The sequence below is a fragment of the Sceloporus undulatus genome, chromosome 3 (assembly GCF_019175285.1).
Source record: "Sceloporus undulatus isolate JIND9_A2432 ecotype Alabama chromosome 3, SceUnd_v1.1, whole genome shotgun sequence".
Taxonomy (NCBI): Eukaryota; Metazoa; Chordata; class Lepidosauria; order Squamata; family Phrynosomatidae; genus Sceloporus; species Sceloporus undulatus.
The window spans coordinates 101,588,921-101,605,587 of record NC_056524.1 but is presented as its reverse complement, the minus strand read 5'-3'; the positions used below and the strand labels follow the sequence as shown (position 1 = coordinate 101,605,587).

Sequence of the window (16,667 nt, the reverse complement as noted above, 5' to 3'; positions counted from 1 at the left end):
GAGCCTTTCCAACATTAAAGGTCAGATCCTCCTCCAACCCACGTGTTTATTTCACATCAAGGCAAAGCTGTTCAAAGTTGTGGGCTGCATACTCCAGTTACTGTACGAGAACCTAGTTCAGGGGTAGGCAACCTGCGGCCGCGGGCTGATGCGGCGGGAGGCCTTGGGCCGGCCCCAGCCCGTCCTGCCGCCGCTTGCCACCGGGGCCTTTGGCGTTTCGCGCGAGGGGCAGGTGAGGCAATTGTCGATGAAGCCTCAGAAACATGCATTTATCTTAACATTTTTTTAAACTCAGCAAATTTTTCCAAGTTCCTCCCTTTTTTATTTAAAAAGTGCCCTCCATTTGAAAAATTTTGTCCATACATTTGTCCCAGTTTATTATTTATTTTTAAAATTATTTAATTATTCTTTTTTGGCTTCGGCCCCCCCCAGTTGTTCTGAGGGACAGCAACCGGCCCCCGGCTCAAAGGGGTTGCCTACCCCTGACCTAGTTATTCGATGGGTTAGGAACTAGTCACTGTCAAAAAGTGGAAAAGGCTGAAAAGCAAAATCTAGTCCTTTTTTTAGCTTGCAAATGCAAGACTGAACAGTAGATGGTGCCAAGTTAACTGAGAGAAAGAAACCCAGGCACTGAAACTGAGACTAGAATGAGAGAAAGAAAGAAGAAAAAAAACAGCATGCCACAGTTGAATAGAGGATGCATCCATACTGCAGAAATAATCTAGTTTAATACCACTTTACTGCCATAGCTCAGTGCTATTGAATTCTGGGATTTATAGTTTTATAAATCCCAGGATATTTAGCTTTCTCTGTCAGAGAGCTCTTGTGGGACAAGAAACTACAATTTCCAGAATTCCATAGCACTGAGCCCAGGAGCAGTTAAAATGTGTCAAACTGCATTATTCTGCACATTGGGATGCAGCCTGAAGGCAGGGAGCAGTGTTGTGGTCAAAGATCAAGAGTGGTGGTACATGGCTGTAATTTAGATCTGTGTTGAAACAGTGGAACATTGCAAAATGAGTTGTCGAAAAGTGGGGGTGCCTGAAATCAGTTTCAAGTGTCTTGTGGTCCCGTTGCATGATGTTTTTAAAGAGAGACAAAGTGAATGGGGTGTGAAGGCACATTCTGTTCACAGTGTTGTTCCATCTTCTATCTCTCTCATAGGCCTGGCCCTAGCAATTACCTAGGAAGGTAGTATAGGGGCAACTTTGGAAGTAGCTGTAAAATTTCCTTTATGTACTACAACTCGCAGTACATCCCAGCCAGCATTATGACTCATTAGCTTTACAAAATGCTCCTAATGGACAACCTGTTTGTTGATACTGGTTCTGCACCCTGCTCACTTTTAAAAATACTTCTTCGGGGTGGCTAGCTATAGGGGATGTCATGAGAGGAGCCTTCCAAATTTAGGATTGGCCACATTTGTTAACTGAGGGCAACACACCAACTCTGGAAGCAAGTGATTGTTGGAAGATGATGATTCATTTAAGTTTATCCAGAAAATCTAGTTGGAGAAGAAGAGCTTGAACATAAGATATCCCATTCCAGGCCGCCACACTGCATATGAACAGATTTGTTTCCTTCTCCAAACAGGAGATTAGCAGATGGCACTTTAATGATTATGTCAGTCTTTAAATTAAAAACAAAAACCAACATTTGGGCTCCGGCACTTGTTCAATTTGTTTCTGCTTTAATATTTCATTCACCTACAGTATTTCAAATCTGCATAGAGAAGGAAGGAAATTGGGCTGTGCTGACAATGAGCAGGATAATTTGGCTCTTTCACCAATCTGCCGTCAAGATGGTTTAGCTGCTGAACAACGTAAGACTGAAGAGATCACAACCAATTTATAGATTTTGGGCAAGAGCAAGAGCGATGTTAACTGGGCAGCACTATTCCGAAGGTGTAGATGATGCCTTGTAGATGTAAGAAAAATGATTCCCCACTTTTGCTTCTTAGGCTGCCAGAATTCTATAGCATTGAGCTACGGTAGTTAAAGTGGTGTTAAACTGGTTATTTCTGCAGTACGGATGCACGCTCGTTCCATTTGATATGCTGGTCCCCCCCCTGCCTATTCAGTACAGACCACTCGAAAACGGCAGCCTGCAGGAACCCCTTTTAATTCCAGAGGAACAATAGACCAACACGACGTTCCTCTGGAGTTAAAAGAACCTGGTTTTTCCAGGTTCTTTTACCAGCACCTGGGTTATGTTGGCGAGTGCGCCAATGGCCACTCGCGACGTAATGGATGCACCACGACGTGCAAACACTATGCATGTTACATGAAAAGGTGGCGGCCTTGCAGGCAGGATGCCACCATCAGGCCGCCACCATTACATACTGGGTTCCAGACCCTGGCAGTTGCTGTGCCGTCCGGAACCCTAGTATCTCTGTCACCACGCCCCTTTTGGCCCGTCTGTCTCGGGCCCTGTTTCTCTCAGTTGAATCTGGCCACCATCTACTGTTCAGTTTAGCTGTTGCAGCTTTGCAGTCTTGGCTTTGCTTCTTAGCCTGCATCTACATTGCAGAAATAATCCAGTTTGCACCACTTAACTACCCTGTCTCATGCTAGGATTCTAGGGGTTGTAGTTTGTTGTTGCACCAGAACTCGCTAACGAGAAGATAAATGTCTCACAGAACTATATTCCCAGTATTCCCAGCACTGAGACATGGCAAATAAAAAGGTGTCAAACCTGATTATTCTGTAGTGAGGATGTAGCCTTAGTGAGAATTCAAAATTGAAGGAAAATAATTGATTATAGAGAATTGGTGCATACATAAGGAGCAGAGTGCAGATGTAGGGTAAGCCCATCAATAGCAGAATGAGGCAAACCACCTCAGGCAGCTGATGGAGGGACAGCAATTGATACACCAAAAATGTATTTCTGTTCTCTCAAGTGTTTCCCTTTCCTGAAGACAGAGCAGTTCTGCATGCCTAAACCTTTGCCAGCTCCTCACTCAGATGTTTCTTCTTGTGTTGACTGTTATTTGTCCATCAAATTGATTTCAATTCAGAGTGTGACCCTACATGAATTTCCAAAAGACTCATCATCTACCTCAGTTCTTGGAACCGAAAAAATCTTCTTGCTTTTCCTACTGCTTCACTGAGCCTTCTCATCTTATGCAATGCTCTAAGCCTGTTCTGTAACCCCACAACTGACTGACTGAAGAGCCTTGTCCCAATCAGTGGCATCATTAGGGTTGCTGTCACACAGTGGATAACTCATAGTGTCACCTCCCCCCGACTGACCGCCTCCCATACCTCACCATATAGAATCCTTAGTAAATTTTTTGTACTAATGTTACCCATAAATCATAATTTCCATATATCACTGAATGTAATAGTAACAGTTGTGACATAAACAACTATATCATACAGACAGCCTAAATGTATTTACGTATACATAATTGCATGTGGTTAAAGTGAAAACTGAGTAAAATGAAACGTTTTCAAAGAAAATTTTAAAAAGAATAATTTATAAATATATATAGATAGATAGATTTTTTAAATTTTAATTTAAAAAACAAACAAACCTGGGGCCTCTCCTTTCTCTCACCCACTGAGCTTCACTCTGCTCACACCACCTCTTCATCATTTTAAAGGGACACAGGCAAATGCCACAGCCCATTTCTGCCAAAACCCAGATATTTCAGGAGTGGGGTGTCACCTGGTGCAGTCTGCACCCCCTAATGACATCGCTGCTCTCAATGTTACTGTCCAACTGTCCGTCCTGCCAACTCTATGTGTGGAATAGAACGAGGCACCACTCTGTCCTTTGGCTTAGATACCAAAATGTCTTGAGACAGCTTTGAGCAAAGGGAAAATTATATGTATTGTACTCTGCTTGTGCCAGTGGCAAGCTGCATGTAAATATTGTACTCTTCCTGTGCCGGTGGCAAGATGCTTTAAAAGATATCAAACAATATTCCCACTCCTAACAACACCAAACCAGTTTCATTTCAGCCTTGAAGTAGGCCCTTGAGTAGGCTTTAAACAAATTACTCATTCCACCCATTACTTACTCTTTCTGGTGTCTCTGGCTTAAGCACTGTGACTCCTCATTTTTGTGAATTCACAAAAATTGTTTCCAAGCTCACTTTGATTTCACTTCAAATTGGCCTGCTGTGGAAGATCACCCCAATTTCGCCCCCAGTGACCCCTGCGACCTGTCCCATCATCCCCTACCTGCTCCTTCACCCCGATCTCACCCCCAGTGACCTGTCCCATCATCCCCTGCCTGCTCCTTCACCCTGATCTCGCCCCCCATGACCCCCTGAAACCTGTCTCATCATCCCCTGCCTGCTCCTTCACCCCGATCTCGCCCCAGTGACCCCTGCCACCTGTCTCATCATCCCCTGCCTGTTCCTTCACCCCAATCTCGCCCCAGTGACCCCTGCCACCTGTCTCATCATCCTCTGCCTGTTCCTTCACCCCAATCTTGCCCCAGTGACCCCTGCCACCTGTCTCGTCATCCCCTGCCTGTTCCTTCACCCCAATCTCGCCCGTGACCCCTGCCACCTGTCTCATCATCCTCTGCCTGCTCCTTCACCCCGATCACGCCCCCAGTGACCTCCTGTGACCTGTTGTCCAGAGCCCCACTGAGCATGCGCAAGGGTGCCAATTTGAATCATTGAATCTCTCTGGTGTGGTAATACAATGTGCACTCCGCTTTGGCCAAGTAGAGATTACAGTTTCGTTCCTCAGGTATGATAATACATCACGTGAATTGCTTTGGATCCGAAGTGACCCTGCTACCCCCTCACTTTGAATTGGAGCTCCTGTTTCACATGTGATAAGGCCCAATGATGTTGATACCCAGACCTATACCTTTTGGGCTGAGTCTGCTAAACCAAAGATTTAGGACTATATCACACTGGCTTATTGTCCTGCCACAATTGCACTAGTTTGAGAATGGAAGCATACAAGTTCGGCATAATTTCTTATCACACTTTCCCCCACAATAGTGCCTTGACAATCCATGGTAATGCAACCTGTTTTCCACACTGACAAACCTTGCCTTCCAGGAGGATGGGTGCAAACAAACAATTGTGGTTGACAGCCACCTCTCGAAGTCAGCTGCTGTGTAAATATGTACTAATTTCAGATGTTCAAACGCTTGCTCTGTCACGTCTGCCCTATCACTTTGAGAACATTTATTAACATTACTCATTACACTGCACCTGCGTGCATCTACACTGTAGAATTAATACAGTTTGACACCTCTTTAACTGCCATGGCTGGATCCTACAGAATCCTGGGATTTGTAGTTTTGTAAGGCATCAGCAATCTGGCATAGAAAGCTAAAGACCTTGTGAAACTACAGACCCCAGGATTCCATAGGATGGTGCTACAGCACTTAAAGTGGGCCAAACACCATCATTTGTACAGTGCAGATGCACCCACAGTGGATGATGGACTGGGATGCAAAATACAGTAACATCCAAAATCCACAAAACAGTGATAACTCTCTTGGGCCAACCAAAATGCACAGTATAGATACTGCAAGCTTTCGAAGCTCCACTGGCTTCTTCATCAGACAAAGGTGTTAAAATCATACAGAAGGGGGAAAGAATGACAGTATTGGTCATGGGGCCGCATTTTGCCTAGATGTTGTGGTTGTTGTCCTCAGATCAGATGGTGTGGAGTGGTACTGATGCAGGCAGGCCGCTCCTCCTTCTGGCCATGTGGGCACTGGGAGATTTAAGTTACATGTTATTTCTTGGACTTTAAGAATCTCAGAGAACCCATACAGCCAGGAGGAGGGACCTGCCCACCTCTATAACATCTGAACTAAGGATACTAACATTGTAATTATACACATACACACACACACATTTATCCTGTATGGTTTAAATATCTTTGCCAGAAGAAGAAGCCAGTAGAACTTTGAAAGCTTGCAACATGTATATTGTGGGTTTTGTTTGGTCCAATAAAGGTTTCACTGTTGTGTGGATTTTGGGTGTTATTGTACTTTGGTACAGTCAGTCCTTCCTCTCTGTTGGAGCTCCATTCCGGACTAGTCCCCTGCTCATAGATGCCAAATACTGTAGAACCTTTAGTCTCATTATAGCCAATGGCAGTGCAACATGTGCACAGCTGCATTGGCATGGACACACACATGTGCCACCATTGATGAGAACAGGGCAGGCTCATGTGCAGATGCTCCAACCTGCAGATGGCAAGCCCACTGACACAGAGGCCAACTGTATATGGCCAACATGGCTGCCCCAGACACTGTCTGTCCACTTTACTTATCTCACAGGGTTATTGCAAATTTGGAAGGGGGGGATCTCTGCTGGCTGCCTGGAGTTCCCTGAAAGAATGGAGGGGGAAGAAATGCTACTTCTCAGACAGGAACAACAAGTTCTTCCTAATGTTGAGGTGGAATCTCTTTTCCTGTAGCTTGCATCCATTGTTCCGGGTCCTAGTCTTTGGAGCAGCAGAAAACAAGCTTGCTCCCTCCTCAATGTGACATCCCTTCAAATATTTAAACACCCCTTAACTTTTTCTTCTCCAGGCTAAACATCCCCAGCTCCCTGAGTCGTTCCTCATTGGGCAAGGTTTCTAGACCTTTCACCATTTTAGTCGCCCTCCTTTGGACACATGGCTCCAGGTTTTCAATATCCTTTTTGAATTGTGGTGCCCAGAGCTGGACACAGTATTCCAGGTGGGGCCTGACTAAGGCAGAATGGAGTGGCACTATGACTTCCCTTGGTCTAGACACTATACTTCTATTGATGCTGCCTAGAACTGCATTGGGCTTTTTGTCCCATGATCCCCTCTGAACCTCCTCTTCCCAGTCTCTCCTCCTCAGGGGCTCCCGCCATTTTGGAGGAGGAGGCGCAGGAGGAGGCCTTTCCCAGAGTGGGCGCAAGGGGGCGCCGCTCTCCCCGCTGCTCTCTGCTGCTGCTGCTGCTGCTGGGGCTCCAGTCCTGGGCTCCCAAAATGGCTCCCCGCTGCTCCTGGCGCCGCCGCCGCCAGAGGAGGGGAGGCTGCCTGGGGCTGCTGCTGCCTCTGGGGCTCCTATTACTGCCGGCCTTGGCCCCTGCCCCCGCGGGGGGCTACGTGATCCTGGACTCGGTGTCGTGGTCGGTGGCGAACGAGGGGGAGGAGGAGGAGCTGGAGCTGGAGAGCGCCTCCGAGGAGGAGGAGGAGGAGCGGCGGGGCGGCCGGCCTTCCCTCCTGGAGGACCCCCGCAGCCTCTGGAAGAGGAGCCACCCGGCCTCGGTCTACAGGGAGGAGGAAGGGGGCGAGGAAGGGCAGCAGGAGCAGGCGGAGAGGCCCGGGGCCAAGCAGGGCTCCTCCTCGCCCTCGCGCATGTTCTCCTACCGGCGGCGCCAGGGAGGCCAAGGCGGGGCCAGGGAGCAGGAGCAGGAGGAGAGCCCCGCCAGGAGGGCCCGGCAGCGCCTCCGAGGGAGCCCCTGGGGCTTCCTGGCCACCGCCTCCGCCCTCCAACAGGTAAGCCCCGGGCTTTACTTTTATAATTTATTTTTGTATCTTATTTTATTATGATTTCATTTTTCTTTATTTTTATAATTTATTTTATTTTATTATTTATTTAATTATTTTTATTTGATTTTTTTTAAATAAATGCTCTTTTTTATTTTCTGACCTAACATTTATCCATATAAGATAACAACCTCATCTTCTTACATTTTGTACAGGGATATATATGAATTTTTTCTTCCCTTTACATACACCAAACATAATACAATCATAACATCAATTCATACAATAAAAAAATTATTTTATTTTATTGTGCAGTCAACTCATTGTCATCCATTCATTCTGATTTATTCATGGGGACTGGAAAACCTAGCTGAATGAAACTATGTGTGAAAAGGATCTTGGAGTCCAAGTAGACCACAAGTTGAACATGAGTCAACAGTGTGATGCGGCAGCTAAAAAGGCCAATGCGATTTTAGGCTGCATCAATAAAAGTACAGTGTCTAGATCAAGGGATGTAATAGTGCCTCTGTATTCTGCTTTGGTCAGGCCCCACCTGTATTACTGTGTCCAGTTCTGGGCACCACAATTCAAAAAGGACATTGAGAAACTGGAGTGTGTCCAAAGAAGAGTAACTAGAACGGTGAAGGGTCTGGAAACCTTGCCCTATGAGGAACGACTCAGGGAGCTGGGGATGCTTAGCCTGGAGAAGAGAAGGTTAAGAGGTGATATGATAGCCCTGTTTAAATATTTGAAGGGTTGTCATATTGAGGAGGGAGCAAGCTTGTTTTCTGCTGCTCCAGAGACTCGGACCCAGAGCAATGGATGCAAGCTCCAGGAAAAGAGATTCCACCTCAACATTAGGAGGAACTTCCTGACCGTCAGGGCTGTGTGACAGTGGAACAAACTTCCTTGGAGTGTAGTGGAGTCTCCTTCATTGGAGGTCTTTAAACAGAGGCTGGATGGCCATCTGTCAGGGAGGCTTTGACTTAGATTTCCTGCATGGCAGGGAGTTGGAGTGGATGGCCCTTGTGGTCTCTTCCAACTCTATGATTCTATGATTATTTCTCCCATTAACAGGGTGACCAGATGTCAGAACCCCAAAGGAGGACAAGGCACTGTAAAATATAGGACTTTCAAGGAAAATGCAGAGCATGACCAAAGAAAAGCTAAGAACATTCCTATCAATGTAAATTCATGTTTCTTGGTCATGCGCCAAAGGGATGGTGTTTTGGAATTCCATCTGGACAGAAGATTGAAATGGAGGACGTGTCCTGGAAAAGGAGGACCTCTGGTCACCCTACCCATTACAGATTCCTCTCCCTCTCTGTGTTTAAGGGCGCCTTTGTGCAACCTAGGCAAACCCTGACTTGTGATTTGCAGAAGATTTTGCAGAATTTGTTTACAAAGCCTGTTGTCATTGTTGTTGTGTGCCTTCAAGTCATTTCCATCTTATGATGATCCTAAGGCTGCCACGGATTGAGATCAACTGGAGGGCAGTTAACAACAGACAAAAGAGGCAAACCTATCATGGGGTTTTCTTGGCAAGAGGGGGGGTTGCCATGCCTTCCCCTGAGGCTGAGAGAGTATGACCCCCAAGGGTGCATCTACACTGTAGAAATAACACAGTTTGACACTGGTTTGACTGCCATGGCTCCACCCTACAGTAGCCTGGGATGTGTAGTTTTGTGAGGTATGAGCGCTCTTGGGCACAGAAGGCTAAAGACCTTGTAAAACTGCAAACTCTTGCATTTATCTATCTATATAGATATAGATATAAACTGCATTTATAGGATGGAGTTACAGCACTTAAGGGGGTGTCACATTGCATTATTTCTCCATTGCAGATGCATTCTTAGGTGCTTATAAAATGTTGATAATTTGGGTTGGAAAATCTTATTCATTTACCCATTAAAAAATGCTTTTTGTGTAGCATCTGTGTGCATAGCAACTTATAAAGTCAGAGCCGCTGCTAATGAAGAAGAGGAGAGCTGTTTTTACCTAGCTCTTTCCAGAACAGCAGCCCTCCTTTTTAGCACTGCTGGAAAAGACTCCTTTTTTTTCCCCTCTTTGCTGGAAATCAGCTGATACTCGTTGCATGAATTACACTGTGAAATATGACTGATCATGGCAGTAGCCCCAACTGATGCTTCTCTTCACTGGCTCCCATCAGAGAAAGGGGATGGTAGTTATTTTATTATATCAGTTTCCAAACTTTGTTCCTCCAGACATTTTGGACTTCAATTCCCATAAATTCTGGCTGTTGGCCAGGTTGGCTGGGGCTTCTGGGACCTGAAGTTCAAAACAAATTGAAGACTAGAGTTGAGAACCAATTTTGTTGCAGCATGTGCAATATGGTTCTTCTTTTAGCTATTCGTTCAGAAAAGGAATTTGCGCATATTCTACAAAATGCACCAAAGGGATTCAGCTTTGGTTGTTCAAAAGCCACTGCTTATTTGCTCTCTCCCTTTTTCTTTCTTCTTCTTTTTAGCAGTACAGTAGTTTTAAAATGGGGACTAATCCATAAACGGTGTACAGGAGTGACTACCTTGGTTTGAAAAAGTGAGTTTTCCAAACCATTGGCATATTCAGGTAGCAGTAATGAATGGTTCCTTTGTGTTGTGTGTGTGCGACTGCCTTCAAGTTGCTTGTCTTATGGCGACTCCATGAATTTCACAGGGATTTCTTAAGCAAGGAATACTCAGAAGTGGTTTTCCCAGTTCCTTCCTCTGAAATACAGCCCACAGCACCTGGTAGTGTGCTAATTTCACTTTGGCATACAGTATTACCACAACAAATAAAATTTATCTGTTTCATCAACACTGAGTTGATGCTGCTGTTGTTTTGTGCCTTCAAGTTGATTTCAGCTTATGATGACCCTATCACAAAGTTTTCATGCAAAGATGTATTCAGAGGAGATTTGGTATACCTTCTTCTAAGGCAGGGAGACTGAGGATGCATCTGCATTGTAGAAATAATGCAGTTTAACACCACTTCAACTTTTGCCATCTTGCAGAATCCTAGGAATTGTAGTTCTGTAAGGCACCAGCACTCTGGCTAGAAAAGACCCTGTGATACTATAAATACCAGTATTCCACAGGAAGGAGCTACACCACTTAAAAGTGTGGTCAAACTGGATTATTTCTACAGGGTAGATGCACTGCCCAAGCCATTGAGTGGATTTTTATAGCTGAGTGGGGATTCAAACCTTGGTCTTCCAGATTCTAGTCCAACACTAGCCACTACACTGCCCTATTCTCAGGTTGATTCTACTCCATCTCATTTTAAGGTAATAAAGAAAGATCTGAGAACTGATATCACAGCAAGAATGGTCCAAAACACACTGTACAAACAATCCAGTTTGAGACAATTTTAATTGCCCTGGCTCAGGACTAGGGAATCCTGGGAATTGTTGTTTATTGTGGCACCAGAGCTCTGATAGAGGTGGTTAAATGTCTCACAAAACTACAGTTCTCAGAATTCCCTAGTATTGAGCCAGGGAAGTTAAAGCGGTCTCAAACTGAGTTATTTCTGCAGTGTGTTTTGGACCAATATTGCTGCAACAGGTTTTTATATTTTAAAAAAGCTGCCTCTTTTTTCTTTCTCATTGAAGTTTTTAGTTGATATATTTTTTATAGTTTTGTTGATTTGTTTTGGTATTTATAATTTTGTATTTTATGCATTTTTAATCGTTAGCCCCAGTGAGCACTGTTTTGAGAGAAAAGATTGGATATAAATTTAATAAATAAAATAAATATGGAACTTCCAGTGTAATGTTCTTCCTGCATTTTAGAGAGATCTTAATGGAATTAAACAAGTAGGCCATTCATGCAGCACAGTATTATGCATACTTCATACTCAAAGTCTAAAGAACTCTGTTGTTAAGAATATTTCAATTTTTCTTTGTTAAGACAAGTTAAAAGTTACGTTCTGAGAGCCAAAGACAGGTGGATTGGACCTAATCTTTAAAAGAAGGGTAGGTATCATTGGTAGAGACCACAAATCCCATGACAAGGTTGCATAAATTGGAGTTGTCCTGAAGGCACATAGCAACTACTACAGAAATAATGAGCTCCACTCCTAGCCTTTTTTGCAGTTGTTGTCTTCTCCTCCTACAAGACCTCATCCAAGAAGAAAAAGTGTCAGCAAAAAACCAAGAATTGTTGCTTCTGGAAGCCTTTAGGAGCAGCAGTTCTTCTTTAACACAAGGTGCAAGGACCCAACCCCAGCCTGGTTTTACGGTAAATACTGCACATGGGATTTTACAGAAGTGGTTACTTCTGATTTTATTTGGAGTGGGCCATGGTAGGTCCAGGGGTTGAACACTGACTGACCCATGGAGCTTGCTAAGACCTTCTTTAAATCAGTGTGATAGATTGGGCCTGCCCTGAATTGCTGCCCTTAGAAACAGGGGACAGGGCAGATCCATACACTTGAGAGGTTACTGTTGTTTTAGATCACCTGTTCACAAATCAGTTAAGGCTTTATGGGTGGTCTCCAGCATTTTGAACCAGGCTCATAAATATACTGATGTCTGGACATTTGAAACAATACTGAGGTTATATTTTCCAGCCATCTATCACTCACTAACATCTGGGCAACTTGGTGTTCTATTGATTAAAGTTTCCAAACCATCATCCACACATAGACTATATTAGAGGAGTCTAGCTTGGATGTAATCAGTACGTAATGAATCTTCATCCAGGTGGATTTAAAAAACAACAACACAGCAGCCTTCAACTATGCCCTAAAATGAAGTATTTTCTGGTCCCATGGGAAATACAATATATTGCATTGTGTAAAAATGCTTTATATCCACAGAAGTATTTGTTATTGCAGAATATTCCACATTCACTAAACATTCAGTCAGAAAACATGGCTTCAGATGAACTGGGATGCTTGTTTGAAGTATCTGTCTGCCCTCTTGGTTTGCAAAATCAAAATCAAATAAATAAATAACTTCTTAAAAAGAACTTGTAACCAATACACATGCAATAGATTTCTGGGGGACAATTTTTGTTCCCCACTATTTTTACGAGGGTTTTGGTGGCAAGTGCATGAGACTCTTAGACATTGTTTACAACTTTTCACGTGATAATGTTGTAAAATCCTTACCTTGTAGATCTGGTTCTACAACAAAATGAGATTCTTGGGGATTAAAATGTCTCATCTATCTGGAGGAGGGTTAATAAGGCATGAATATTCACTTCCTTTGGGGTTTTATTGTTCACACTATCTGCTGTAAGTAGCTTGACAACCCACACACAAAGGTTCTACAGCATGGTGGTATGGTTTGTGTGAATTCTTTTGAGGCAGAGTAATTTAGATAATAGCATCCTAATTTAAATATAATTACTATTACAAGAGCAATTAATCTTTTCATCTGAGTGGTACACTTCCTTTTCCTTGACTTGAGATACCCATGCATTGATTTCAAAGCCCATTACATGACATGTTCAGTTACACAGTTTGAGGCTTTATGCCTTAGTTTGTTGTTCTGTGCCTTCAAGTCATTTCCAATTTATGCCAGTCCTAAAGCAAACCTATCATGGGGGTTTTCTTGGCAAGATTTGTTCAGAGTGCGTTTGTCTTTGTGTTTCTCTAGGTGTGTGGCATGCCGAAGATCACCCAGTGGGTTTCTCTGTATGGCTTAATACATCTTTTGATATAAGTGAGAGATCACTAAGTATATTGTTGATTCACGCACTAAAGTCAGTCAGCCTTAACGGATGCAATCCAGTATGTGTCAGTTAAACTTTCTGAAGAAACCAAGACAGAGCATCATGTTGAAAAGTGCTAGTCTTTTTTTCTTTTCAAAGAAATATTTCTGTTAGTCTGTTTGGGTATAAAAATAGAAAGGAGCCTTGTGACTCTTTAAAGGTTAACCAATATATTTCAGTGTAAGCTTTTATAAACTACGTGATAGGAGTGGGATGGTAAAATGTGGGCTGTAATACACAAAGGTTTATGCTGAAATAAATTGGTTAGTTCTAAAGATGCCACAAGACTCCTTTCTGTTTTAACTTTGTCTAGATTCTGTACCTTAAAAACAATGACCAAGGTCCTTCATATCGTAAAAGCGCACCCTATCAAAACTACAATACATCTCCTTCTGCAGGACTCATTTTTCTCCTGCGGCAGCACATCTCTATGGTTATTTAATGGACAATGGGGGGCAGGTTTCAGAAGAATGTCTGACTGTGTGTAGACACAGAAAAATGTGTGTTTGCTGACTGCTGGACACACAAAAATGACATGATTCCGTGGGATCTCTGGAAGACCTATAGGAGGTTTGTGGGGATGTCTTTGACATTATGTGTCTAGCTATAGGGATACAGTCAGTCACTTCTCCAAGATCTCCATGGCCATGGAGGGGACCTTGTAAGAGGATGGTAAGTTGTGCAGGGGGTTTGGTCATTATGTGAGGGTGGTAATGGATTCCACTCACCAGTCAGAACAGTTTGATATTTAGGCATAAATGGAAGTACAGTATGTGACTAAACTATATCACGAAACAGAAATGTATTAGACTGAGACAGATTTCAATACTATTTCAATGCTTGTTAATATGATTGTTTTATTTAATTATGTACAGCATGACCCAGCTAAAATTAAGGAGGCAGAACAAAAAATAGGGACAACAACATGAATTTAAGAGATGGAGGTGGTACCCATTTAACCTTTCCTGTCCTGCCAAAGAAACAGTTTCTGTCATTTAAATTGGGAGGTGATGGTTGAGGGGATGAAGGGCCGCAGTGGGGTCCCTGGGGCTGCTCTCCATGGCAACAGGCTTCGGGAGGCATAGCAGCGAAAGGGAGGCCAGGCCCTGCTTCAGGGCCTCCTCGGGAATGGTGCTGCTCTCCAGCTGGGTCTTGGAGGGAGGGCAAGGAGTCCCCTCCCCAGAGTGGCCTCCCCACCAGACCTGGATGCAACTGCTCTTCGCTTTCCTCTTTCCCGTCCCAAGGAAATAAGCAGGAGGCTTCCCCTCCTTTGTTGTCTTCCCTTCCTCCCCGGTTCCTTGTTTCACCCCTTCACCCCTTGTATGTTGGCCCTTTCTGCTGGCACCCTGCAAAGACTGCCCTGTTATTTCACAGATCTGTCCGTGTTAGTCTGGGAATTTAGTGTGCAAAGGGATATTGCAGCACCTTTGAGACTCGCCAAGGTGATGGGGCATGATAGCCCCGCTTATCTGGAAACCATGCCTTATGAGGAGAGCTGGGTATGTTCAGCCTGGAGAAGAGAAGGCTAAGAAGTGATATGATAGCCTTGTTCAAATATTTAAGGGATGTCATATTGAAGATGGAGCAAGCTTGTTTTCTGCTGCTCCAGAGAATAGGAAACAGAGCAATGGATTCAAACTAGAGGAAAAGAGATTCCACTTAAAGATTAGGGGGAACTTCCAGACAATAAGAGCTGTTTGACAGTGGAACACACTCCCTCAGAGTGTGGTGAAGTCTCCTCCTTTGGAGATCTTTAGAGGCTGGATGGCCATCTGTTGGAGATGCTTTGATTCTATGTTCCTGGATGGCAGGAGGTTGGACTGGATGGCCCTAGTGGTCTCTTCCAACTCTATGGTTCTGTGGAGGATAGAAGTTGATGGCAACTTCCCTACTCCATTCCCTTGTCAGAAATTCCTTATTATCTCCTCTGAGGAGGTGGAGGATTATCTGAAGAACATTGGGGTTGCAAGGAGGAATGAGATGAAGATAGGGGAAATGCACAATGTTGGATCTTGCTGGATTAATTGAATTCAATCCAATCTATCGTATATACTCGACTAGAATCCAGAATTATGGATTATGATATGACCTGTGGATAAGTCAAGGTTAAAACATGTAACAAAGGATTTTAAGGATGAAGCAAGGAAAATAATGGCAAAGAATTTAGAAAATTCTAGCAGGCAGAACTGTTTGCACTCACACCAAAGGCTGGATGGATAAGAGAGCAGAAAGGGAGTCTGTGGTTCCATGATAAATTACACTTTTTGATAAGAGTCAAAATACAGTACTTACATTGACAAGTGGATAAGTCAATTTAGGTTTTTTGGGTTAATGTTTTGACTAAAATTTATAGACATATACATGATTACATACAGTAAATGCTGAAATGAATGTAATCTAAATGTGTGAAATGTAAAAATCTTGTCTGACAATGACATATGAGTATTTAATAACATTGCATCATGGATAAATCATGTTGATTTGATGTATTATTTCAACAGTTTTGAAGCTTTTAAAATCTGTATTGTTGTTCCTGAATAAAAGTCAATCCGTAGTAACAGATTATATACAAAGATCACTCACAGCAAAATATTGTATTTTATTCCTATGGGATATACAGTATTTTATACTCACAGGAACATAGACGCTACCTTTATCAGGTCAGACTATTGATCCATCCAATATACATCTGACTGGATGCAATTAATTCTACTTGGAGATCCCTGGTGGTAGAATTCAAAGACGTAGCTGTGTTAGTCTGGAAAATCAGTATGCAAAGAGATCTTGTAGTACCTTTGAGACTAACTGAAAGAAAGAATCTGGAAGCATGAGCTTTTGTAGATTCAAGCCTACTACCTCATGTATCTGAGGAAGTAGGTTCTAGTCTACGAAAGTTCGTGCTACCAGATTCTTTCTTGCAGTTAGTCTCAGAGGTGCTACAAGATCCCTTTGGAGATCCCTGGTTGCCTTCCACCAAATACTAACCAGTTCCAGCTCTGCTTAACTTCCAAAATCAGTTTAGATTGTATGTCTTCTGGGTGGCATGGTAGTCCCTTATTTTCATGTTTTGCCCCTGATTTTATAGAAACTTAACTAATTCGCATATGCAGTTTTTTCAATATGCCTATTAAGATTTTCTTTGGCTGTTTCTTTGGGGTTATTGCCCTTTGTTTTTCCAGCTAAAGTTGAGCATGTTAAATTACATTCCCTTGATCAAGACTATCCTTAACATTAGGCCACATGAGGCAGACATTAGCTAACACACACACACAGTAAGGGATGGAGCAAAGAGGAATAAGAATGTATTGATGGACAGAGGTCCATGTGCCCCTAAGTCTGCCCTACAACCCATGAATCAGCTTACTATCACAAGTGCTATCACCATTCTGAAGTAAATACAGCGGTATTCAGTTGACTTGAATATGTAATGGAGGTCCATGCCCCAGCACTAAAATACTTTAGTCTATCCGTGCTATGTATTAGTGAGTTAACCATGAAT

At 43.3% G+C, this 16,667-nt stretch overlaps 1 protein-coding gene across 1 annotated transcript in view; it reads left to right on the top strand.

The window, feature by feature from the left end:
• The first annotated feature begins 6,884 nt into the window (after nucleotides 1-6,884).
• Nucleotides 6,885-16,667, top strand: part of CREG2 (cellular repressor of E1A stimulated genes 2) — a 25,821-nt gene continuing 16,038 nt past the window's right edge. Inside the window, exon 1 of the mRNA XM_042460068.1 lies at nucleotides 6,885-7,460. Within this exon, the coding sequence (XP_042316002.1) occupies nucleotides 6,948-7,460 (513 nt within the window). The 5' untranslated portion in view covers nucleotides 6,885-6,947. The remainder of the gene's footprint in view (nucleotides 7,461-16,667) is intronic.